The following is a 26,222-nucleotide window of genomic DNA, read 5'->3' on the forward strand; positions in this document are numbered from 1 at the left end:
TACACATGTTATAGTTGTGAAGCCTTGGGAAGTGATTTTGTCTGACTGGGTTCATCCTCTTCAACTATTATGAGATGAAGTTAAACCAAACGATAGAGAATGTTCTTTTTAGCTCTAAAATGCAACAGTGCTCCTTAGAAAAACTGCATATTCTATATGTCCTATTAGCAAATGTAGCCCCAGGACTATTATAGATAGATCATTATAGATGGTCAAGAAATATTTTATGACAACCTTACCTTTGCTTGAGGCCTTGAGCCTCTCAGAAATTTCAGAGAGCTCCTTTTCAGCATCATTTAACTTTGCAACCTATAAAAGCAAAATGGACAATATTAGCTTTCCTTCTTCCAAATTATGTTTATCATCTTCCTTTTTACTTATTATTGTAAAATTTGAGAATATTTAGAAATCCAATTAAGTCTGACCTTTATAGAGTTAACACTTTTATGTGCTTATTGTAGCTGAGTTTCTAAATTAACAAACTGAGAATTAAATAAAATAAGTAACCAACACTCCTACCAGATATGGTGGCTCATGCCTGTAATCTTAGCTACTCAAGAGGCTAAGATCTGAGGATCACAGCCCGGGCACTAAAGAACATATGACTCTTATCTCCAATTAATCACTAGAAAAACCAGAGGTTTACAAGGAGTAGAGCAGTAGCCTTGAGCTGAAGAGCTCAGGAACAATGCTCAGGCCCAGAATTCAAGTACCATAACCGCCAAGAAAGAAAGGAAAGAAAGAAAGAAAAGAAGAGAAAAGAAAAGAAAAGAAAAGAAAAGAAAAGAAAAGAGGGAGGGAGGGAGGGAGGGAGGGAGGGAAGGAAGGAAGGAAGGAAGGAAGGAAGGAAGGAAGGAAGGAAGGAAGGAAGACGGGGGGAGAAAGAAAGAACTCATGGCATTTTATTGATGAATTAAAAATAAATAAATAAATGGGTGCTAGATAATGGTTTAGTCTCTGGATATAATTAGAGTGTTACATACATGCAATCTTAGGAAAATTCCAGGAAGGTTAGCCCACTGTAGATTAGTATCAAACTACCCTAAAATTCCTTCGATTCTTCTTAAATGTCAAACTCCTAAACTCACTTTCACCTGTGATGCCCTAACTTGGAACCTTTTCTTTTCTTTTTGTCAACAAAATAATAGAATGTTTTACTTGCAAGAAACTTGGTCTAGTCATCGTAAGAGTCCTCAAGACTCAGGGCCTAAGCAGGCAGGGTCCAGTAACGCTTCTGATGCATATCTCAGCAGAGTTTCTTTTTTGGAATGCTCAACTGTTTCTCCTAGTCAGGGACTTTTTTAAGCTTCAAATACCATAATCTGAAATGACTGTTTTCTGGTGACATAATGTTGTTTGGGGAAAAAAATATTTTAAGATAATGCCATGCTAAGTTATTTAGTCACTGTAATACTGGTTTTTGATTAAACTTTAGATGCTTTGTCTAATTCCACTTTACCATAATTTAATTGTGCTTTTATAACTGTAATCTCCAAGTTCTAGTTTCAAGCATCTCACTGCCAACTGTATCATATTCTTAACTTTGCTTGATTCTCCATTCATTTCTGGTCAACGGGGAGACCTTTGACTTCTGTGTGCTTTCATTTCCTGCTTCTCACCCAACTCTGCCACTGTTCCAGAGTAGGTGACTAAACTTTTATCCTTCCTTTAATTTACCTTTTTATCCTTCTGTTTTCAGTTCTCCTTATAGTGGTTATCACATCAGTTTGGCAATCTAAGATGTCTTTTATCAAGCATCAGCCCTTTTCTATTTGGAGCTGAATTCTTTCTTTCATGTAGAAATCTACAAGGATATATATGAAATGTATTTTTATATGCAGGATGATATTGTGTCATATTTTATTACTAGAATTAACTTTTCAGGTATTTTCCTTTTTTGAATGTGATTTTGAAATGTTAATTGCATTTTTATACATGATGCATTCAATAAACTTTTTCTTAATTATGAATGCATTATGCAAATCAAAAGTACTTTTCTTTTTTAGGAGTAAGAACATATCTAAAGAATGTATATTATTCGGTCTAGGAGTTGAGCCTACTGGTAGAGTGCTTGCCTAGCATGCACAAAGACCCAGGTTTGATTCCTTGGTACCACATATATAGAAAATGCTGTAAGTGGTGCTGTGGCTCAAGTGGTAGAGCTCTAGCATTGGGAAAGCCCAAGGACAGTGCTCGGGCCCTGAGTTCAATCCTGAGACTGGCAAAAGAAAGAAAAAAAAAATTTATCAATGAATCAATCTGGAGGAAAAGTCTCTAGCAACAAGTCAATTTTTCCTCAAGAACTTTGATAAAACTGGTTGTTAGCATTACATTTACACTTCACAAAAATTTCATGTCAGGACAAGATTTCCATCCTACTGCTTTAAAAATTGAAACAATCAGGGCCAGGAACATGGCTTAGTAGTAGATTGCTTGCATAGCATGCGCGAAGCCCTAGGTTCAATTCCTCAGTATGATATACACAGAAAAAAGAAGAAAAAAAGCCAGAAGTGGTAGTGTGGCTCAAGTGGTAGAGCGCTAGCCTTGAGAAAGACCAAGGTTCAGGCCCTGAGTTCAAGATCCAGGACAGAAAGAAAGAAAGAAAGAAAGAAAGAGAGAGAGAGAGAGAGAGAGAGAGAGAGAGAGAGAGAGAGAGAGAGAGAGAGAGAGAGAGAGAGAGAGAGAGAGAGAGAGAGAGAGAGAGAGAGAGAGAGAGAGAAAGAAAGAAAGAAAGAAAGAAAGAAAGAAAGAAAGAAAGAAAGAAAGAAAGGGAACAATCAGGGTACCAGAAGCTCACACCTGTAATCCTAGCTGCCCAAAAGGCTGAGATCTGAAGGCCTGGGCTTGAAGCAAGCCTAGGCTGAAACTTTGTGAGACTCATTTCCAAGCAGCACAAAGCCAGAAATAAAGGTATGGCTCAAGTAATAGAGTGCCAGACATAAGTGAAAAAGCCAAGCATGAGCACAGGGCCCCGAGTTCAAGCCCCAGCTACTATCAACTAAAAAGTGTAACTATCATAAAATAGATTTAAAGAATATTTTTTTAGTAAATTACCACAAATATTTCTATAATGAAAACTTGCCAGTGATTCAAAGGTCTCTGGCTTCTCGTCGATCTTTCCAGCCTTCTTCATTCGGTTCAGACGCTTCTTCTCCACCAGGCCAGTTCTATCAAGGAATGTGTCATCATCACTATCATAAAAGTCTTCATCTTCCCAGTTCTTAGTTTTCCTTTTCCGAGATACTAGAGGTAAAAAGAGTGATAAGTAAAACCTCTTAAAAGTGAAAAGTAAGGAAAGTAGCAAGCAGCTTAATAAAGGATTCCACAAGCTGCCAACCCACATATGAAAACAAAGGTCTAGCTGAATGTGGTGGTACACAATTATAATCCCAGCACACAGGAGAGTGAAGCAGGAAATGGAGATGGAAAATGATGCTGGCTGTACAACAACGTGAATATACTCAGCATACACTTATTAAATTCCATAAAGTTCATATAATCCCCCTGTAAAGACACAGAGATACTGGGCCAGGAGTTTGGCCTAGTGGTAGAGTGCTTGTCTAGCATGTGCGAAGACCCGGTCCGATTCCTCAGTACCATATACATAAAAAAAAAAAAGGAGGGAAGATGGCACTGAGACAATATGGACCCAGCCTAGCTCTCTCCCACAAAAAGAGAGAATCAGGGAATCCCACGATCCATCTATCTTAAGAAACCCACAACTACAAATTCAAGAAGTAACAGAGAAGTACACAAACCGGAAAAGAAATATAGATAAAGCTTATATCCAACGTTCTCAAAGAACCGGAAACTGAGGGCCCCTCCCCGCTGGCTCCAAGCAGCGAAAGCAGGGAAGCCCGGAATTCCAGCAAGCAGCAGAATCCAGACACAGGAACCCCACGCAGAACAGGCACAAAAGCAGCGGTGGCCAGTGCCGGGGCCAGGACGCCCCGGAACTCCAGCAAGCAGCGGAATCCAGAAACAGGAATCCCACACAGACCCAGCGCGGGTAGCACAGATGGCGGCGGCGACCAGAGGGGAAGCGAATGACCCTCCAACACCATGGAGAAGCTCACATCAAACCCCAACGAGTAAGTGGTCCAGCAGGCTCCCCCAAACCCATCGGGAAAGCAGGGCTGGTGGCGAGCTACAGAACTTAACCCACACCCCTCCCACCCCACCCAAGAAAAACAGGCAAGCGCAAGGAGGCAAGGAATTCAGAATCCTGTCCCTTCTCCCAACAGCCCCCTCCCCAGGCCATGGACTGGAGACTGACAGGTTGGTGGGCGCTAAACCCAGCACCCCACTAAAGGGGGTGGAGGTGTCCCTGCTCCCACCTGCCCAACAGCCTCCTCTCCCAGGCCACTGAGACTGGAGACTAAGGGGCGCTGAGACCCTGCCTTCCAACGGCGGGTGGAGGTGTGTGTGAGTCTGCGAGTCAGCACCTGACTGACCCAAACCTAATTGGGCGCCTGCCTACTGGGAGTCTCCAGCAAAACAATACCAAGAGGGCCCCCCATAGAAAGGAAGACTCTCAGCCAAAGCCGCCCGGCACTTCTCTGAAACACAGCAGGGAACTGAAGGGCAGACCAGCAGAGGCCAAGCTCGCACTGGTAGCACTGTACAGCCAGAAAGGCGTGGCCATCCCTGGGAACCCAGCTGGCTTAGCTGAGAGCTCCCAGAAACTCCCAAACCCCAGGCCCTTGGCTGGGCCCCGCCCCTGGGAACAGGGTCAGCAAACTAGCCACCCACAGGGCTATCTGAGACCAAAGTACACAATTCCATCCTATGGCCCACTGTGGGGCCACTGGTTGGGCTGAGAGCTAGCTGTGCAGCGGCACACAGCCTCTAGGAACAGGCCAACAACACCTGTAAAAGCTGCAAACTCTGACCTAGTCAGCAGCAGAACTAATCTGACTGAGAACCAAAAGTATACACAGATTTCCAGAACCAAGTAAAGACCGCCACCTACCGACCACAGAGAGAACCTACAACAATCTTCGATGCCTCAGAAAGCACAAGGACAAATTACAACATATATAAATAATCAAAGTCGGGGCCGGGAGTTTGGCCTAGTGGTTAAAGTGCTTGCCTAGCATGCATGAAGACCCAGGTTCGATTCCTCAGTACCACATACATAGAAAAAAGCCAGAAGTGGTGCTGAGGCTCAAGTGGTAGAGCTCTAGCCTTGAGAAAGTCTAAGGACAGTGTTCAGGCCCTGAGCTCAAGCCCAGGACTGGCAAAAAATAAATAAATAAATAAATAAATAATCAAAGTCCCACACAAAGCCCAAAAGGAAACAAGAGTGAAGGGACGAGAGTAATGTCACCATCCCAAGATATGACACCTGAAGAGACACAAAACTTGACTCTATTCAAGGAGATGATTGTGAACATGACTAAAGAGATTAAAGCAGAATTCCAAAAACAATTCCAGGAACATAAGAAATAAATTACCAAGGAGCTCCTCGAATTCAACAGAGAAATGGAAGAAAAGATTAATACCCTCACAGCAGACTGATAAGCTCAGTGTCCACAATGCAAGCAAAAATGGAAGCATTAAGGAACAGACTGACTGAGATGGAGAATAGGACATCAGGAACGGAGGATAACATGCAAGATCTGGAACAGAGAATCATCAGTCTGGAGAAATCAGTCAGAATTCACCAAAGAGAACTCCAGGACCTGGCAGACGCAGCCAAGAAATCTAATCTTCATATCATATAATAGGAATAGATGAAGGGGCAGAGTTTATCAATAAAGGAATACACCCTTATTCACCAAAATCATAGCAGAAAATTTCCCCGACCTCAAAAGGGAAAATACATTATGGAAGGCTTCAGAACTCCAAGTAGGCAAGATCCTAGAAGGAATTCATCTAGACACATTATAGCAAAAACACTAGATCTGAATACTAAGGAGCTGATCTTAAATGCACACCCTCCCCAAAAAAGTAAGAGCTATACTACAATGGGAAAAAATTAGAATAACTACAGACCTCTCCACGCAAACCCTAATTGCAAGAAAAGCTTGGAAAAATGTCATTCATGCCTTGAAGACCAACAACTGCCAACTCAGACTAGTATATCCAGCAAAACTAGCATTTATATTTGAAGGAGAAACAAGAATATTTCATTCCAAAGAGAAACTATATGAATACACGCACACTAAACCAGCATTACAAAAAAAAAATAATCAAGAACAAATTGAAGAACAGCAAGAACCCCCATCAAGATCAATCACCTATAAATCACTAAACATAAAAAGGGAAAAAAGAGAGATAGAAACTCAGAAGTAAAAATAAACCATGACAAAGGACACTAACCACTTCTCCATAATTTCCCTAAATGTAAACGGACTGAACAATCCAATCAAAAGACACAGTACAGCAGACTGGATTAAAAAACAAGACCCATCCGTATGTTGCCTCCAAGAGACCCACCTCACTGCCAATGATAGCAACAAACTCCAAGTGAAAGGATGGAAAAGAATTTTCCACTCCAACGCACCGGGCAAAAAAGCAGGCATAGCAATCTTAATCTCTGACAAAATTAACTTCTCAGTAAAATCAGTACATAAAGATAAAGATGGCCACTACATATTAGTAAAGGGGACAATCCATACCCAGGATATTACAGTTATAAACATTTACTTCCCCAACACAGGGGCACCCAAATTCGTCAAGCAAACTCTCTTAGAATTACAGAACAAGATAGACTCAAACACAGTCATAGTGGGAGACTTCACCAAATGACAGGTCAACTCAACAAAAGATAAGCAAAGACACCATCGACTTAGATGACACCATAGCCCAGCTGGGCTTAACAGATATACACAGAGTCTTCCATCCAACGACGAAACTTTATACATTTTTCTCAGCAGCACATGGAACATACTCCAAAATAGATTATATAATAGTTCATACAGAAAACTTAAGCAGATACAAGAGGACTGATATAATCCCATGCGTTCTATCTGATCACAGGGGAGTCAGATTAGTTCTGAACAATATAGTAAAAGGTAAAAAACATTCAAACACTTGGAAGCTGAACAACGCACTTCTGAATAACTCTTGGGTGACCCAATAAGCTCCACTCCCAAACTCCTAGAATTAACAAACCACTTTAGCAAAGTGGCAGGATACAAAATTAACCTTCAAAAGTCAGTAGCCTTCTTGTACACCAACAATATGCAAACAGAAGGCCAAATCAAGAAAATGATCCCATTTGCAATAGCCCCCAAAAGAATAAAATACTTAGGAATTAACCAAAGACATAAAGGAATTATTTAATGAAAACTAAAAAAGCCTAATGAAAGAAATTAAAGAAGATACCAGGAAATGGAAAGACATCGCATGCTCATGGGTAGGGAGAACCAATATAGTGAAAATGGCCATACTGCCAAAATTGATATACAAATTCAATGCAATCCCCATCAAAATCCCAAAGACATTCTTTACTGAAATAGAAGATACAATCCAAAGATTCATATGGAACAATAAAAGACCTAGAATAGCCAAAACAGCTCTAGGCAAAAAGAGCAATGCTGGTAGTATTACAATACCAGACTTCAAACTCTGCTATAAAGTCATAATAACAAAAACAGCACAAAAATAGACCAGAAGATCAGTGGAACAGAATGGAAGATCCAGAAATAGAACCACATACCTATAGGCAACTTGTATTTGACAAAGGAGCCAAAGATATACAGTGGAACAAACATAGCCTATTCCATTATTGGTGCTGGCAAAACTGGGCAGCCACATGCAGAAAACTAAAAATTGACCCTAGCCTTTTGCCATGCACAAGCATTAACTGGAAATGAATCAAAAACTTCAGTGTCAGACTAGAAACCTTAAAACTGCTACACGATAGAGTTGGAGAGACACTGGAACTCAGGCACAGGCAAAAGATTTCTGAAAAGAATCCCAGGGTCACAACAGATTGGAGAGAGACTCAATAAATGGGACTACCTAAAAATAAAAAGTTTCTGCACAGTTACAAGCATAGCCATTAGAGAGACAGCCAACCAACTAGGAAAAGATATTTACCAATAATACATCAGACAAATGCTTAATATCCAGTATCTACAGGGAACTCAAGAAACGAATCCCCCCCACAAACCCAACAAACCATTCACTAAATGGGCAAGGGAACTAAAGAGAGACTTATCAAAAGAAGAGGTTAAAATGGCAGAAAAGCCTATAAGAAAATGTTCATCATCCATAGTCATAAAGGAAATGCAAATAAAACCTAAGATATCACCTTAGCCCAATTAGAATGGCCAAGATTTTGGATTCAGACAATGACAGATGCTGGTGGGGTTGTGGAGAAAAAGGAACCCTACTGCCCTGCTGGTGGGATTGTAAGCTAGTTCAGCCACTCTGGAAAGCAGCGTGGAGGTTTCTTAAAGAACTGAAAATTGACCTTCCCTACAATCCCGCCATACCACTCCTGGGCATCTATCCTGAACATCATAACCAAAGATATGATAAGGAGACCTGCTCAGCTATGTTCATCTTTTCACTATTCACAATAGCCAAGAGATGGAAACAATCCAGATGCCCTACTGCAGAATGAATACAGAAATGTGGTATATATGTATACAATGGAATTCTACATAGCCAAGCGACAAGGTAAAATAATGGCATTTGCAGGGAAGTGAATGAATCTATAGAGTGAATCATGTTGAATGAGACAAGTCAAGACCAAAGGAACAAAAGGCGCATGGTATCCTTAATATGTGGCTATTAGATCCAAACAGTACAAGAGCAAGGACTCAATATTCACATACCCAATGCTATGGACATGGTACTGGAAATATAAACACAATTACATAGACATAAAAATTTATGACTCTATATACAGAATGTTTTATTACATAGATTAATATGTATATCTGAAATACAAACACCCAGCCTAAGTTTAATTATGTTCTAAAATCTAAGTGCCAGTGATTGTATATAGAGATTCCCTTCTTGAATACTTGTTTGTTAAATACGTCTTTTGAAGTATGATGTAAAAATTTATGTTAATAAATTCTTTAAAAATAAAAAAGCTGGAAGTGGTGCCGAGGTTCAAGTGGTAGAGCACTAGCCTTGAGAAACCCCAAGGACAGTGCTCAGGCCCTGAGCTCAAGTCTAGGACTGGCAAAAAAAAAAAAAAAAGAATGACATAGAGATATTATATTCAAGTCCTGGGACTTGAACTCAGGGCATTGTCTCTGAGCTTCTTTTGCTCAAGTTTAGCACTATCCACTTGAGCTACAGCACCACTTCTGACCATTTCTGTTTATGTGATACTGAGGAATTGAACCCAGGACTTCATGAATGCAAAGCAAGAACTCTACCACTAAGCCACATTCCTAGCCATTCTATTACTCGTTGCATTAAATTTTCCTTCCTTCTTGACTCTCATACACAGACCTGCTTCCTGCCGCAGCAATCCCAGAGTATCAAGGATCCGACAAGCTTCCACTGAGCACTGGATCATTGCTTCTTTCTTCTTTCCCGTGTGAATGGCCTCAGCCACCAGCTGCTTTCCCGTTGAATCATCCACAGGTAATCTGTATTATTAGAGGGAATTATAGCACCAGCAGTAAGTTCCAACGAATGTGCTGTGATGAAGGTCATATCTTCCTAGATGGCTTTTCAATCTCTCAATTTACTTCATTCTAACTTACCAAAGCAGTTCTTCAATTAATTTCCTTCCACCTCCTGACACTGTAAGTGCTACTAATGCACCAAGGTCCAAGTCTAGGAATAGCTTAAAACTAAGACTAAAGTAACTCTACAGGTTGTTTTCTTCAACCATAATTTAACCTGAAACTGGTCACTTTGCTGATACGAACATTAATAAGAAAAGCACATACCTCACTCTACAGAGCCAAGTACTATGTCCCTGTTCATCAAATTCAAATTCTAATTCTTCTCCTGTGGAAAGAAGACAAAACAGTTTTAATAGGATCTGAAAATTATTGATTACATGAGAAAAGAGCAAAGGTTAAATAAGGATATCACATTTCCATACCATAATACTAGATTCCAATATATTAAATAAATACTGTATTTCACTTACTCATAGAGATTATCACCTGAAATAAAAATAGGATGACTTCAATACAAAGAAAATCTCAGACAAGGCAACCAACTTCTGAGCAGAAGGTGTAGCTCAGAGAGAGAGGGCATGCTTAGCACACATAAGGCCCTGTATGTGGCGTAGCACTGCAAAAAAATAAAAGCCAATGAACCACGGGAGCAAAAACAGAGCCAGGAAATACAAAATAAAATGCACTATTCCTCAGTTTGAAGCTTAACCTAAAGCTCTAGAAACAACTCCACTGTGGGTATATTTTATCACAAGATTGGAAACTAGTTACGTACCTTCTCGATCAAAGAAACCTTGGAGAGCCTTCTTTGGATCTTTTATATAGAAAGCCTCCCTTTCCTGCTGAAACTCTAAGACAATGGGGTTTTCTTCAGCCTCATCCTCTACAGCATCTTCTCCTGCAGAATATAAGATGGAAAGCATGGACATGTGAAGAGGCCATCTGAATGACACTATCTTTTAGGCTACATATGGATAATACAAGCTATATAAAGTAGTGCTGCATTCCTATAGTCCCTGAACTTCAGAGGCAAAGGCTATAGGATTGTGAGTTAAAGGTCACAAGGGCTACACAGATAGATGTGGTAAAAAAAAAAAAAAAAAGGCCAGGTGCCAGTGGCTCACACCTATAATCCTAACAACTTACAAGACTGAGATCTGAGGATCACAGTTCAAAGTCAGCCAGGGCAGGAAAGTCTGTGAAAATCTATCTCCAGTTAACCACCAGAAAACTAGAAGTGATGCTATGGCTCAAAGTTGTAGAGTGCTTATCCCTGAGCTAAAAAGCTCAGGAACAGTTCCCAGGTCCTGAGTTCAAGCTTTACAACTACCCAAAAAAGGGCTGAAAGTGTGGCCTAGTGGTAGAGTGCTTGCCTGGCATGCACAAAGCCCTGAATTCAATTCACGTACAAAAAGCAAGAAGTGAAGCTGGGCATGGTGATTCATGCCTATAATCCTAGCTACTTAGGAGGCTGAGATCTGAGGATCCCCCGATCAAAGCCAGCCCAGGTAGGAACTCCATGAGACTCTTATCTCCAATTAACCACCAGTGAACTGGAAGTGGTGCTGTGGCTCAAGGGGTAGGGTGGTAGTCTTGAGCTGAAGAGCTCAGGGACCACACTCAGGCCCAGAGTTCAAGTCCTATGACCGATAAAAAAAAAAAAAGCTAGAAATGGGTCAGGAGTTTGGCCTAATGATAGAGTATTTGCCTAGCATGCAAGAAGACCCGGATTCAATTCCTCAGTACCACATACACAGAAAAAAGCTGGAAATGGTGCTTTGGCTCAAGTGGTAGAGGACTAGCCTTGAGAAAGCTAAAAGACAGTGCCTAGGACCTGAGTTCAAGCCCCAAGACTGTCAAAAAACAACTAACAAAAAAAAAGGATATGGGAATATATGATTTATAAAATATTATTATACAAATATATATATATAAAATGATGAGAAAAAAATTTTTTTTCTTCCTTTTTGTGCCAGTCCTGGGGACTGAATTCACAGTTTGGATACTGTGCCTAACCTTTTTTGCTCAAGACTAACATTCTGCCACTTGAGACACAGCTCCACTTCCAGCTTTTGTGGTGTTTAATTGGAGATAAGAGTATCATAGACTTTTTCTACCAGAACTGGCTTTGAACTACAACTCTCAAATCTCAGGCTCCTGAGCAGCTAAGATTACAGGTATAAGCCACCAGTGCCACACCCTGAGAAAGTATTTTTAAAGGGACATAGTTCTATGTGATGAAAAGGAAGATAGTCATGAGCAGAGGATGAAACAACCATAAAACCACCACTATGAGCACCTTTATGCATTATATAACAAATCAAAACCTGTTTTCATGGCTCTCTCCCTCACTTCTTTCCTCCCTTCCTTTCTTTTCTTTCTTTCTCGCTGAGTGTGGGGCTTGAACTCAGGGCCTATGTGCTGCCTGCTGTCCCTGAGCTCTTTTGCTAGAGGCTATAACTCTATTTTGAGCCACACTCTACTTCCATTTTTGATTGGTTAATTGGAGATTAGTGCCTCCAGGGGACTTTTCTGCCTGGGCTGGCTTTGAACCCAATCCTTAGATCTCAGCCCCTTAAGTAGCTAGGATTACAGGCGTGATATACTGGATACCATGTATGATTTAAAAAACAAAACAAACAAAAAACACTAGAAAATGCTATCACTAGGGGCGGGGAGTTTGGCGTAGTGGTAAAAGTGTTTGCCTCGCATGCACAAAGACCCAGGTTCAATTCCTCAGTATCACATACATAGAAAAAGCCAGAAGTGGTGCTGAGGCTCAAGTGGTGGAGCTCTAGCCTTGAGAAAGTTCAAGGACAGTGCTCAGGCCCTGAGTTCAAGCCCAGGACTGGCAAAAAAAAGAAAAGAAAAAAAAGAAAGAAAGAAAGAAAATGCTACCACTAATAATAACCCCTCAAAACAATACTTCTAGCAACATTTAAAATTCCTGAACACAGTGCCTCAGTGTCTTGCTTGGCTTTTTTGCTCAAGTTTGGCACTCTACCACTTGAACTACACCTCCAATTCTGGCTTTTTGCAGATTAATTGGAGATAAGAATCTCATGGACTTTCCAGTCCTGGCTGGCTTTCAACTGCTATAACCCGCAGATTTCAGATCCTGAGTAGCTAAGATTACAGGCAAGCGCCACCAGCTCTGGCTTAACATTTCTTACCCATTCCCCACGTGCAACCCATCTCATCTTCTTGGCCACCAGTATTTCTCTTCTTTTCACTAGCATCCACTTCTTCATCTTCATCTGAATCATCTCCTAGCATCTTCTTCTCCAACAACTTTTGTTGCTGCTTTCGAAGTTCTTTTAACTGCGTTACTGTTAACTCAGATTCTGCCTCTCGGTCTTCCTCTGGTCCCTGATGGAATAGCCAAAATCGACAAACTAGAGTTCAAGATGTGCAATATTACTTTCAGAACTATAGCAATGTAAACAGAGGTCGAGCGATTAGAATGCAGACACTTTCTGATGAGGACAATCTCCTTCCTCACCTAAAGCTCAAGAAGCTCAGAATCCCAGCAGGGTTGAGGTCCAAAGGTATTTCTTTCTTTCTTTACTTGTACTTACCTGCAGGATGAAGAGTCGAGTGCTGCCTCCAAAACGAAAAACGTGTCCGACGTGGACTCTGCAATAGGTGCGGGGTGGGATTCGAGTTTTGTTGAGGAAGGTGCCATGGGTACTGCCCAGATCATGCAGGTAAAAGCCCTGCTCCTGGCTGTCGCCCTCTCCGTCCGGGCCTGGCGCCCGGTGCTGAAGCACGGCGTGGTACCGAGACACGGAAGGATGCTCCAGACACACGTCACAGCTGGGCAGCCTTCCGAAAAGGCAGCAACTCGTCTCTTTCAAGCTGCGGGTGCCCACGATGGTGCCACCCTTCAGGATCTCTAGGCTGTACGGAGCTGTGGCTGGGCCGCCCCAGGGAGGTTCTTGGTATGGGGGAGCCCGGGAAGGGCCGCCAGGACCCGCGACAAGCGTGGGGAGCCGCGGCTGCCCGCCGGCACCAGCGACAAGTGTGGAGGGCCGCGGCTGCTCCTGGGAGAGACTCGAACTCGGGGCCTCCTCACTGGCTGTCTGAGGCGGAGGCGGCTCGGGGTCCCCAGGGCCGGGCTCCAACCACGGCGGGGGACATTCCTTCTTCGCTTCTCCGCTATCTGTAGGATTAGCGGCCGGAGCCTTACCCCGCCCAGCCGGGGGCACCGGCAGAGATGGTCTCTTAAAGTCGCCACTGAGCTGTGGCGACGCCAGCGGCTCGGGCTGTGGGAGAGTGTCAGCCATCCTCAAGCGGCGCAACAGCCGAATGAGTTCCGGGGAAACCGCACTCTTCGCGCCCTTCGTTCCCCTCCGATTCTTCCCGCTTCGCGCTTCCCAAAGACCTTCCTGGGCGGCGGCGGTAGAGTGACTCTTTCAAGGCCAGGGAGTTTTAAAGCGTTCCTCGCACGGGAAGGTAATCATTCCAAGAACAGGCAGCCACGGTGCTGTGCAGAACGGGGACGTTTTTAGGCGTTACCACAGAGTGTGATGACTTCCGGTGGCACGGCCTGATTGACAAGACGCGCTTCCGGCAGCCGCGGCTCAGCCTTGTGGGCCTGGCCTGGCCTTCGTCCCAGGCCTCCTGGGGTCCCAGCCTCAGGCCTCGCGGGTCCTCGCCTTTCCCTGGGACGCTGCCGCCTGTGCTCGCGCCTCTTTATAGGGTTCGGGTCCAGAGCTCCCGTCTTGCTGCAGGCGACCCCAGGATCCTGTGATCGGTGCCTGCTGGCGTGACCGAGAAGCCCCCTGAGAACTTGAGCTTTTCCTTGGGTCAGTACCTGCCCTCCCTGCTCCCTTCACCTGCGTTAGGGAAGAGGGCCGTGTTTTGTTAGTTTGTTCATTCATTACTTATGAAATGAATCATGATGGCAGTAGAGCTGAGTGACACTGGGCCTCCGCTTTCACATCTGAAGAATGGGGTCGCAGTGACGTTTATTTCACAGGGTGTTTTGGTAGTGGTTCGAGCTTTGTGGTTGCTGCATATGTGTTCTGGTGCTGATACTGGGGCTTAAACTCAGGACTGGATTGCTAGCCCTGAACTTTTTCTAATCCTCAACTCTAGCGCTCTACCACTGGAGCCACAGCGCCACTTCTGCTTTTGGATAATTAATTGGAGATAAGAGTCTCACACACTTTCTTGTCACCGCTGGCTTCAAACTGTCATCCTCAGATTTCAACCTCCTTACTAACTAGGATTACAGGCTTTGAGCCACCATCGAACGACTTTCAGGTTTGGGGGAAGAATTGAGCTAAAAAATAAAAGCAGGGCTGGGAGTTTGGCCTAGTGGTTAAAGTGCTTGCCTAGCTTGCATGAAGACCCGGGTTCGATTCCTCGGTACCACATACATAGAAAAAAGCCGGAAGTGGTGCGGAGGCTCAAGTGGTAGAGCTCTAGCCTTGAGAAAGCCCAAGAACAGTGCTCAGGCCCTGAGCTCAAGCCCAGGACTGGCAAAATAATAATAAAATAAAAGCAAAATGCCAGGCACTATGGCAGAGATCACAGTTTGAAGAGTGAATTGTGTCTAGTGCTAGTGTCTCACACCTGTAAATGACTGGAGGCTGAAATCTGAGGATCAGGTTCAAATTCAGTTTGGGAAGACAAAGCTGAGTCTTTTCTCCAGGTTATCACCAAAAAGTCAGAAGTAGAGGTGTAGCTCAAATGTAGAACACCAGCCTTGAATGAAAAAGCATATGAGAATGTGAGGTTCAGAGTTTAAGCCCCAATATTAGCACACATGCACTTGTGCATATGTATGTATGCACACAGAGAAGAGTGAATTGTGGGAATGCCTGCCAATCTCAAAAAAAAACTGAATTAAGTGTTCAAGTCGGATATCTATAATCCTAGCTACTCAGGATGCTGGAGATCTGAAGATAGTGACTTAAATCCAATCTCGGCAGAAAAGCAAATAAGATTCATTAACTATCAAAAGAGAGAACTGGAAATGTGACTCCAGTGGTAGAGTTGAGGCCCTGAGTTCAATTCCCAGTACTGGCCAAAGGAAGAAAGGGAAGGAGATGATATTAGAATTAAGGTGCTGATTTAGTCCAGAAAGTTCTGTGTGCTTCCATTGTACCACTGTACCAAGTCTATGCCTTAAAACAGCACTTTATCTTTTCATATTGAAATATTTCCGTTTCTCTCCTTTTTTTTCAGGTCTAAGAGCTTGAACTGTTAGTCTTCATCTCCTTATGCAGTGTCTGGCATTTAATGTTTGCTGAACTTGAAAAGACATGGGCAATGAAACTGGAGAGGTGGGTTGAAGCCAGACTGAATTTTGTTAATTAATTAGGCCAGAAATTCTGACTTTTTCCTACAGGCAAATGGAAGCCATTAGATTTGAAATTTAAGATTTAAGTCTAACCCACATGTTGTTGACCACATGTATGATTCCAGCACTCATGTGGCTGAGTCCGGGATACCTAGAAAAAACTTGTCTCCAAAAAAGGCAGGTGCTGATGGCTCATGTTTGTAAGATCTGAGGATCTTGGTTCAAAGTCATCCTGGGCAGAAAAGTCCATGAAACTCTTACTTCCATGTAACTTGCAGAAGTGAATGTGTGGCTCAAGTGATAGAGTGACAACATTAAGCCAAAATGAATAATCAAGTGCACAAGGGCCAGGAATGTGGCGAAGTGGTAGAGTGCTTTCCTAGTAAATCAAACCTTGGGTTTGATTCCTCTGTACCACACACACACACACACACACAAAGCCAGAAGTGGTACTGTGACTCAAGAAATAGAGTGCTAGCCTTGAGAAAGTTCAAGGACAGTGCCCAGGCTCTGAGTTCAAACCCCAAGATGGGCAAAAAATAAAAATTAAATTAAAAAGTGTGTGTGGGAGAGACTAGAGGAAAAGATAGCAGTTAAGAGATAAGAAATCTGCTTCTTCTGTATATACATAAGAAGTAGACTAAAGGGTCATAAATTTTTCCACCAGGATGAGTTACAGTGTTCCAACAGACAAAGAATAAGAACCACCTATTTGTATTTTTAATGCTGTTATCTTTCTCAGTTATGTCAGTAAACCTGAGAAACACTCTAGGCTTCATAGTTAAGTACTGTACCTTGTTAACCATCTAGGTTTAGATGTGATGGTAATGGATTTAGTGAAGTGAAATAGAATGTGAATGCTAAAGCCTCAGACACCTTTGCAGCTGTCCATCTACTAATGACATATCTGCCTTATGACTCAGTAAAGGGAAATTGTCATTGTGTAACAGTAATTGCATCTAACACTTGTATTTCTTTTAATTTTTTTCAGGAGAGTATCTTTGGCCCTATAATTTGCTGATACTGACATTGTTCAAAGTGGTCTTACAATAACTTGCTTTTTATATAAATAACTGCCTCAACCTCACATTTTTCACTACAGAAGCCTATACTCTACAGTTGCCAGAGATTTCAGCACCTTACTTTTTAAGATATCATCTACATTAAACGTGAAACTTGTTCCCTTCATCAATCAAAATGTTGAGATACTGGGGAGAAATACCAATATCCTCAAGCCAGACCAACCGAAGTTCCTTTGATCTGCTCCCACGGGAATTCCGTCTGGTAGAAGTCCATGACCCACCACTGCATCAGCCTTCAGCCAACAAGCCAAAGCCCCCCACTGTGCTGGACATCCCTGCAGAGCCGTGCAGCCTTACTGTCCACACCATACAGTTGATCCAGCACAACCGCCGTCTTCGCAGCCTTATTGCCACCGCTCAGGCTCAGAACCAACAACAGACAGAAGGCATAAAGACTGAAGAGAATGAGCCTCTTCCTCCCTGCCCTGGTTCACCTCCTCTCCCTGACGACCTCCTACCTTTAGATTGTAAGAATCCCAATGCACCCTTCCAGATCCGGCACAGTGACCCTGAGAGTGACTTTTATCGGTAAGGCAAAGCTTTGCTATATTTTACTTTCCCTCCAAAGCCAAAGTTTCTCAATCTGTATTTTTAAAGCTTTGTGGTACAACAGTTTGTAATGAGTGCCAAGTGTTAGGAATTTACAAGTGTGTACAAGAATCTTTTTATTTTTTATTTTTCCAGTTCTAGGGATTGAATCCAAGGTCTTGCACAAGATAAGCAAGCACTATACCACTGAGCTTCATCTCTGGCTCAAGAAATCTTAAATTATGCATTTTCATTTTGATAACATTATTTAAAACATAATAATGCAAAAATGTTCTTGGTCCTCATTACTCAAAAATCTGGTCTAATGCCAGCAGTATCTACATCACCTGGGAAATGGTTAGAAATGCAGGTGATATAGATTATTGCCAGGCGCCAGTAATCCTAGCTACTTAGGAGACTGAGATCTGAGGTTCAGCCAGCTCAGGCAGGGAAATCTATGAGACTTTTATCTCCAGTTAACCACCAAAAAGCTGGAAGTGGAACGGTGGCTCAAGTGAAAGTATGCTAGCTTTGAATATAAAGCTCAAGGACAGCACCCAGGCCCTGGATTCAAGCCCTGGGGCCAGCACCAAAAAAATTCCTTTTTCAAGGACAGGCATATATCAGATAGTAAATTTCTAGAGACCTAATTTTTGTTTCTATTTTTTTTTTTTTTTTTTTTTTTTTTTTGCCAGTCCTGGGGCTTGGACACCGGGTCCTGAGCACTGTCCTTGGACTTTCTCAAGGCTAGAGCTCTACCACTTGAGCCACAGCACCACTTCCAGCTTTTTTTTTTCCGGGGGGCTTGAAGTTGGCCTGGGTGCTATCCTTGAGCTCTTCAGCTTAAGGCTACCACCTTACCCTTGTGTCAAGCCCTACTTCCCGTTTTCTAGAGGTTAATTAGAGATACAAGTCTCGGGTCCTTTTGTGCTCCGGCTGGCTTTAAACCTTGATCCTCAGATCTCTGCTTCCTGAGTAGCTAGGATTACAGGTGTGAGCCACAGTACCCAGCCACTTCCAGCTTTTTCTATGTAGGTAGTAGTGAGGAATCGAACCCAGATCCTTGTGCATTCTAGTTAAGCACTGTATCACTAGGCCAAACTCCTTGCCCCAGCTACCTAATCTTTTAAAAATCAAAAGCTTGTTCAAAATTGTTTTTAGCAGAGTAGATAGGCAACTGTTTTGGGAAAGGCTAAGATTTCTGCAGTATTATGGATAAAAGGTTGAGTTATGAAAAAAAAAAATGGGATCTGGAGTCAGAAGACACATTACTTACTAATAGTACCAAACAACTTGGTCATTAGAAGTGATAACAACATTGGGCTTTCGCTACTTCACAGCATAGGGTAAGAGGCGATTGCTTTGTAAGCTATATGTTTGAGGTTGCTTTTACAAAAATGAGTTTCCTTCTCAATGAAAAATGACCTCTGAATTGGGTGCCAGTGGCTCATGACTGTAATCCTAGTTATTCAGGAGGCTGAGACCTGAGGATTAGAGTTTGATGCCAGCCTGAGCAGGAAAGTTTGTGAGATTCTTATCTTCAGTTAGTTACCAAAAGAACTGCAAGAGGAGCTGTGGTACAAATGATAGTGTGCTCCCCTTGAGCACAAAGCTCAGGGACAGCATCCAGGCCCTAAGATCAAGTCCCAGGACGGGTGCCAAAAACATCCTTGTAAAAGAATTACCCCAGCAAAACTAGCTAAGTGGACCTGAATTAAATCCCAGTACTAACAAAACAAACCAAAACCATTTAGCATGAATGGAAACTACTGTGAAATAGCATCTCATTGAACAGGATGTGAGCTACACTGTTAAGCTTAATTCTACAAGTCATCAGAATTAAGCTGTCTGTAGAAGGGAGCTTCCTTTTGCCCCCGATAACCTTTCTACTGCTTACTGTAGCTATGTGGTACCTACTCAGAGTATGTAAGTGGAGGAGCTCAGAGATGCAGTCACAGGCTGTGAGACATGGCCTGAGAGCTTCGGGATAAAACAGCTTTCCCTGGAAAACTTGGCATGTAATTTGACTGAAATTGTTAAACTTCTCAAGAGAAAGGTCCCTCTTTGGCAAGAGCAGTAATAACAGTGCCCCTGTCTCCACTTTCAGTGGGAAAGGGGAACCCGTGACTGAACTCACCTGGCACTCCTGTCGTCAGCTTCTCTACCAGGCAGTGGCCACAATCTTGGCCCATGCAGGCTTTGAGTGTGCTAATGAAAGTGTCCTGGAGACCCTAACTGATGTGGCACATGAGTATTGCCTTAAGTTCACCAAGTTGCTGCGCTTTGCTGTGGACCGAGAGGCCCTGATGGGACAGTCCCCTTTCCCTGATGTCATGGAGCAGGTGTTCCATGAAGTGGGGATTGGCAGCGTGCTCTCCCTCCAGAAGTTCTGGCAGCACCGCATCAAGGACTATCACAGCTACATGCTCCAGGTGAGGTGACTCTGGGAGAGTGAGTGAGCAAGGCTGTCTCATCCTTGGGTTCCCCAGTCAGCAGGATCCACCACACTTACTCCAGAACAGAGGACACAGGCTCATGGAACAAAGTGAATTTCACTTACTTTTATCATGGCCTTAGCTGTGTTCCATTGGCCTTTCATCCATGGACCCTCCCCCACCCCGCCCCCACTCACTGATACTTCAAGAAGAAATACAGAGGTATATGGAGTCCAAGACTAGGGTTAGCATCTTTTATTGTGCATCCGTTGTAGGATATTGCTGTGAGGAAGACAAATTCTTTTGAGCTTTCTTTCAATCTTGTTGAAGAGAAACAACAACAACAAAAAAATCATGACCTCAGCAATTTTAGTAGTATGGTGACAAACATAAAACAATACAGTGACGTTGCCTCTAGATGGGAATACCATTTTGGGTCAGACCACAGAAATCTCATTTCTCTAATCCTTGAGATTTTAAGCAAGACTGTTATTTGTTCACTGTTTCCATTTCCCCAGATCTAAAATGGCAATTTTTAACATTCAACAACAAAAGACTTTGCTAAGGGATATACATTTCCCAGTAGTTTAGTATTTGCTTAGGATATATATGCCAAGTGTTAGGAGGTTTTATTTGGTTTTGTTTTTATTTTTTGAATCAGGTCTCACTATGTAGCATGGAACAAAGCCTCAAACTCATGATCCTCCTGCCCCATCCTCCCTGTTACTGCCCAAGTGTTAGTTTTGTTTTTTGTTGTTTTTTTTTTTCAGTCCTGGGCTTAAGCTCAGGGCCTGAGCACTGTCCTTGGATTTTTCTCAAGGCCAGAACTCTAACACTTGAGCCTTGGCACCACTTCCGGCTTTTCTAGGTATGTGGTACCAAGGAATCGAACCCAGGTCTTGGTGCATGCTAGACAAGCACTCTACCACTAGGCCAAACTCCCGGCCCCCAAGTGTTAGTATTGTGGTAGGGATTTGTCTCTTTTGCCAATGCCAGGGCTTGAACTCAGTGTGTTGTGCTTACTCACGTTCCTTGCTGGTGCCCTACTACTGGCGCCATGCCATGCCAACCTGGCTTTATTGCTATTTTGGAGATGAAATCGCTCAGATTTTTCTTCTCAGGCTGACTTCAAACTGCAACCCATTGGATCTCACTTTGCAGCTACTTTGTTTGCAGGTATGAGCCACAGGCACCCAGCTCAAGTGTTCATTTTTATAGATTTTTATTCCAGTCCATTTTATTTTTTACCTTTACATATTTTTTTGTTTTTAATCTTGTAGCAGGTCTTGTAAAGCCAAACCCTTCCATTGGCAGTGGAAATTGTTTTTTGGGTTTTTTTTTTTTTGATGAGTCATAGGGATTGAACTTGGACTGGGTGCTGTCCCCTGAGCTCTTCAGCAAAAAGCTACCCCCCTACCCTTGAGTCCCAGCCCCAGTTCCCATTTTCCAGAGGTTAATTGGAGGTGAGTCTCAGGTCCTTTTGTGTCCAGGCTGGCTTTGAACCATGATCCTCAGATCTCAATCTCCTGAGTAGCTAAGATTACAGGTGAAAGCCACCCCCTGGCTTGGAAATTGCTTTATTTTTTGTGGTGTTTGGAATAGGACTCATGACTAATCACATGCTAGGCTAAACAAATGCTCTACCACTGAGCTACACACCTAGCCCTGGTAAAGGTTTTTAAACTCCTCTATTCCAGCCAGGAGTTTGGCCTAGTAGTAGTGTGCTTGCCTAGCATGCCTGTTTCATTCCTCAGTACTACACACATAGAAAAGGCCGGAAGTGGTGCTGTGGTTCAAGTGGTAGAGCTCTAGCCTTGAGAAAGCCCACGGGCAGTGCTCAAGCCCTGAGTTCAAGCCCCAGGACTGGCAAAAACAACAACAACAGAAAACCTCCTATATTCCTCCTATTCTGTTGACTTCTCCACAAGCTACTACTCTCTTCCAACACATCCTTGGAAGATTAACTTCTGCTTGCCAACAGATCAGTAAGCAACTCTCCGAAGAATATGAAAGGATTGTCAATCCTGAGAAGGCCACGGAAGACACAAAACCTGTGAAGATCAAGGAGGAACCTGTGAGTGACATCGCCTTTCCCATCAGTGAAGAACTGGAGGCTGACCTTGCTTCTGGAGATCAGTCCCTGCCCATGGGAGTCCTCGGGGCTCAGAGTGAGCGCTTCCCATCTAACCTGGAGGTGGAAGCTTCACCACAGGCTTCAAGTAAGAGAGATCCATGTACTTATTTAGTTTGAGGAGGTCTGCTAGTCAGCACTTTAGTGCATTTTGGAATCCAGCTTTAGAGGTGGGAGGACAAGAGTTGGAGAGGACAGATTGGAAAGTCCTAAAACTAACGGACTTGAATGATCTAGAGAGATGAGCTTAGCATGGCATTCCTTCAAAATAATCGCCACTTAGGCCCTGAGTGAAATGTGTGCTGTCCTATTGATCACTACCCTGATTGCAGCTCATCCAGCTGATTGGGATCATCTTTCCTTGTGCCTTAAATATTCTGTGTTAGTCCTTCCTGATGCCTGTGATGGGTAAATGAGTGTCAATTGCTCAAGCTCTGGAGGAGGTTAAAGGGATTGAAATACTGGCACCTCGTTGGAGATAGGTAGTCTCTTGCTGGTAGACACTGGAATATACTTAGGAACTAGGACAGCAGACCCATTACTTTCTTATTACAATGTTGTGTGTTTATTGTATTTCAAGTTTGATCTTAATCTTGAGATTCTCCTACCTCAGCCTCTCAAGTGTGGAGAAAATAGGCATGAGCCACCAGACTCAGTTTGACTCAGTACTTGTCATTTAAACTGCAAATTCACCAGGGCAATCATTTGTTTACAAATACAAATGGTCACTTCATCAGTGCACAAATAATTCAAATAGCAAATCCCCAAATGTGATTCAAATGGCATAAGCTAGTGTTGAGAAGAGAGACTTGACCAGGGAAGAAACAGCAATTACAGCAGGACCTGTAATATGATTTACTCAGGAAGTTGAGATCTGAGGATCAAGGTTTAAAGCCAGCAGGGGCAAGGAAGTCTGTGAGATTCTCATCTCCAAGTAACTACCAGAAAAACCAAAAGTAGACCTGTGGCTCATATGGTAGTCCTAGCCTTGAGCACAAAAGTTCAGGGACCACATCCAGGCCCTGAGTTCGAGGCCCAACACTGGCAATACAAAACACAAAAACCCAGCAGGACAACCTTGCTAATTCTACACAAAGTGACAGACAGTAAAGGTGTGGGGAATATGACTCTTGTCAGTGGAGGCAAGTAGGGAACTGCTATCAACATTATATAGTTATCATGTGTGAAGACCAGAGAGAAACCCAAGGAAAAGGCAGAAAAACAAACCCATAAAGGAAGACAAACAACCTAAACAATTGATTAAGTTGTGGTTTTCTGGGAGATATGGAGTCTTTGCACCTGTAGTTTTATTTTCTTGGTTTAGGGGAACATGAGAGAAGTGAGGCAAGGCAAGGACAGGTGAGTAGTGAAAAGGAAGGTGTGCAGAGCAGGTGAGTTTGGATTACATAGTTTTTGAAGCACAGAAGAACAGTCATGTGCTTAAGCCAAGTACAGAATCAGAGTCAAACCTGAGCTCCTAGGCCATTACTCATTTTGGACTATAGCCAATAGGCTTACCATTCTGTTCCCTGCGTCTCTAGGTGCAGAGGTAAATGCTTCTCCCCTTTGGAACCTGGCCCATGTGAAAATGGAGCCTCAGGAGAGTGAAGAAGGCAATGTGCCCGGGCATGGTGTGCTGGGAGGTGATGTCTTTGAGGAGCCCATGTCAGGCATGAGTGAGGCTGGGATCCCGCAGAGCCCCGACGACTCAGACAGCAGCTATGGTTCCCATTCCACTGACAGCCTTATGGGATCCTCCCCTGTTTTCAACCAGCGCTGCAAGAAGAGGTTGAGGAAGATATAACAGCAAAAGAGGGACACTCAATCCAGACCTACAAGACCTAAAGGAAACCCTTTATATGTTAGCATTTGTTTTCATAACTGAATTCATAACTGATTCGATACCTATTCTTAGATACAGTGGGCCTAACCAAACAAGGTTACATTTTACTATGGCATTGTTTTTATAGTTTTTTACAACAACCAAGCCACTATTTGTGAGTTGATCATAATGCTGGCATAGTAATCAGGAGACCAAAGCACTTTCCCCAACCAATGTTTTACTGGCTAGTAACACACATTCCTTAGCTTCTCTGCAACCATTTGTCTTGCACAACTGAGAAGAGCTAGAGCTCTTTGATCTACCTTGCAGACATAGGAGGACTGAGATGTTGGCTAAACTTCAAAACTGTTCTTGAACAGACTCATATACCAATGTCACATACCATTTGTTCATTTAAGTTGCTTTAAATTTGGTTCAAATCACTGAGAATCATTATTAATATTTAACAAGAAACGGCTAAACACAACAAAACATTTTTTTTCCTTAACTAGTAAATGAGTTCAAGCCATAGCTTGAACTCAAAGCCTTGACCTCTCATTTGCTGATGCTTTATCACTTGAGTAATGCCTGCGCTTCCAGCTTTTTGTTGGCTAATTGAAGTCTCAGATTTGTTTGCTTCTGCTGGCTTCAAATTGTGATCTTTAGATCTCAGCCTGCAAAATAGTTGACTTTAGGGGTGAGCCACCAATGCCCAATTATCAGTCATATTTTTTAGGCTGTTTTTGTTCCCTATGAAGTCTCAAGAAATCAAAGATCTGGTGATGTAGCTATTTTCTTTAGATATAAGCCTTCTCTTTTGTTTTTATTTTAAAGGAAAAGAAACTTACTGGTTCTACTATAGTATTTTGTGATGCCTGTGGCTTGAAAGTTGCACAGCAGAGATGAAAAATAATTTACATATTTGATAGAATTAAAGTGTTTTGTCACTTTACATGGTATTACCTGCATTGAGCCTCTATTAATAGTTGCTTTTAATGTTACTGTGTTAAATCTTGACAAGAAATATTGAAATTTTACAGAGGCAGAAAACAAGCTTTGAGGGGCAAAGTGATTTTCCCGAGCCCACAGGGAAACTGGTATTGAATACCACAACCACCACCACCACCACACAGTTAACATGTGAGCCTCTCAAGGAGAGAATCTCTGGCACCAAAAACAGTACTTGCCATCAGGATAAAGAATCCACCAGAGGTCGGGAGTTTGGCCTAGTGGTAGAGTACTTGCCTAGTATGCATGAAGACCCAGGTTTGATTCCTCAGTACCACATACATAGAAAAAAGCCAGAAGTGGTACTGTGGTTCAAGTGGCAGAGCCCTAGCCCTGAGAAAGCCCAGTGCTCAGGTCTCGAGTTCAAACCCCAGGACTAGCAAAACAAAAAAAAATCCACCAGACCAAGTGACTTCAAAGCCTTTGTTCTGTGAAATCATCTACTACTCTGCAAATTGGCCTTTCAGAATATCAGAGAATTACATACCAATGGTCAAGCCTATAATCCTAGCTGCTCAGGAGGCTGCAAGCTGAGGATCATAATTCAATGCTAACTCAGGCAGGAAAGTCCATGAGATTTGTCTTCAATTAATCACTAGAAAACCAGAAGTGGCACTGTAGCTTAAAGTGGTAGGTCACTAGCCTTGAGCGAAAAGCTCAGGGACAGTGCCTAGACCCTGAGTTCAAGCCCCACAACTAACAAAATAAAATATTAGATAGTACATCTCTTTACTCCTATGAGGAACTGAGGTACAGAGTGATGAATTTGCTTAGAGCTACTAAGGTTGGTGGGCCAAGGTTCTGAATTCATAATACAAGCTGTGCGACCCACTTCCTTCCACCAGGAGAGCCAGACTGGAGAGAAAATTGCTATTTTTTTTGTAAGTCCTGGGGCTTGAACTCAGGGCCGGAGCACTGTCTTGGGCTTTCTTAAGGGTAAATCTCTACCACTTGAGCCACCGCACCACTTCCAGCTTTTGTCTATGTATGTGATACTGAGGAATCAAACCCAGGTCTTCGTGCATGCTAGGCAAGCACTCTACCACTAGGCCAAACTTTTCAGGCCAAAAAGTTGAATTCTATTCAAGTTTCCCACCTGGCAGTCAAACCCAACTTGATGCTAGAGAAGTGTTAAATCCCCCACTGATAAGAAAATTAAAGATGACTGTTTTCCTTTGTGTGTTTGTGTGCCTGTCCTGGGGCTTAAAGTGAGGGCCTTGTATTCTTGCTTAGCTTCTTCACTTGGGCTATCCCTCTACCACTTGAGCTAAACCTCCACTTCCATTTTTTTTTGCTGGTAC

At 42.9% G+C, this 26,222-nt stretch overlaps 2 protein-coding genes across 5 annotated transcripts in view; one reads left to right on the top strand and one right to left on the bottom strand.

Annotated features, from left to right (window-relative positions):
- The window catches only part of Slc4a1ap (solute carrier family 4 member 1 adaptor protein), a 30,317-nt gene extending 16,223 nt beyond the window's left edge, over positions 1–14,094 (bottom strand). The window contains exons 1-7 of one of the 2 annotated variants that reach the window (XM_090337250.1): positions 13,184–14,094; positions 12,779–12,974; positions 10,381–10,503; positions 9,870–9,930; positions 9,424–9,563; positions 3,083–3,243; positions 240–309 (exon numbers count right to left, since the gene is read on the bottom strand). In XM_090337250.1, the coding sequence (XP_090193376.1) occupies positions 240–309; positions 3,083–3,243; positions 9,424–9,563; positions 9,870–9,930; positions 10,381–10,503; positions 12,779–12,974; positions 13,184–13,891 (1,459 nt within the window). In that variant the 5' untranslated portion in view covers positions 13,892–14,094. The remainder of the gene's footprint in view (positions 1–239; positions 310–3,082; positions 3,244–9,423; positions 9,564–9,869; positions 9,931–10,380; positions 10,504–12,778; positions 12,975–13,183) is intronic. The other variant, XM_090337249.1, reaches the window with a different exon arrangement.
- A 121-nt stretch (positions 14,095–14,215) lies between these two features.
- On the top strand, positions 14,216–24,872 carry Supt7l (SPT7 like, STAGA complex subunit gamma). Of its 3 annotated transcripts, XM_090337254.1 has the most exons (7): positions 14,216–14,413; positions 15,801–15,898; positions 16,907–17,525; positions 19,633–19,957; positions 21,942–22,179; positions 23,416–23,450; positions 23,633–23,739. In XM_090337254.1, the coding sequence occupies exons 3-7, from the start codon at positions 17,113–17,115 to the stop codon at positions 23,642–23,644; spliced, it is 1,023 nt and encodes a 340-aa protein (XP_090193380.1). In that variant the 5' UTR covers positions 14,216–14,413; positions 15,801–15,898; positions 16,907–17,112; the 3' UTR covers positions 23,645–23,739. The 3 variants fall into 3 exon arrangements, with proteins under 3 accessions (XP_090193380.1, XP_090193378.1, XP_090193379.1); XM_090337252.1 differs by lacking the exon at positions 23,416–23,450 and having other exon boundaries at positions 23,633–24,872; XM_090337253.1 differs by lacking the exon at positions 23,633–23,739 and having other exon boundaries at positions 23,416–23,595.
- Positions 24,873–26,222: the final 1,350 nt, after the last annotated feature.

The sequence above is a fragment of the Megascapheus bottae genome, chromosome 7, assembly GCF_031878675.1.
Source record: "Megascapheus bottae isolate mThoBot1 chromosome 7, mThoBot2.hap1, whole genome shotgun sequence".
NCBI lineage: Eukaryota > Metazoa > Chordata > Mammalia > Rodentia > Geomyidae > Megascapheus > Megascapheus bottae.

Coding starts and splice junctions, on each gene's coding strand:
- Supt7l (XM_090337252.1), top strand. CDS start 17,113: ATGTTGAGATACTGGGGAGAAATACCAATATCCTCAAGCCAGACCAAC. Junction 17,526..19,632: donor CCTGAGAGTGACTTTTATCG/GTAAGGCAAAGC, acceptor CTCCACTTTCAG/TGGGAAAGGGGAACCCGTGA. Junction 19,958..21,941: donor ATCACAGCTACATGCTCCAG/GTGAGGTGACTC, acceptor GCTTGCCAACAG/ATCAGTAAGCAACTCTCCGA.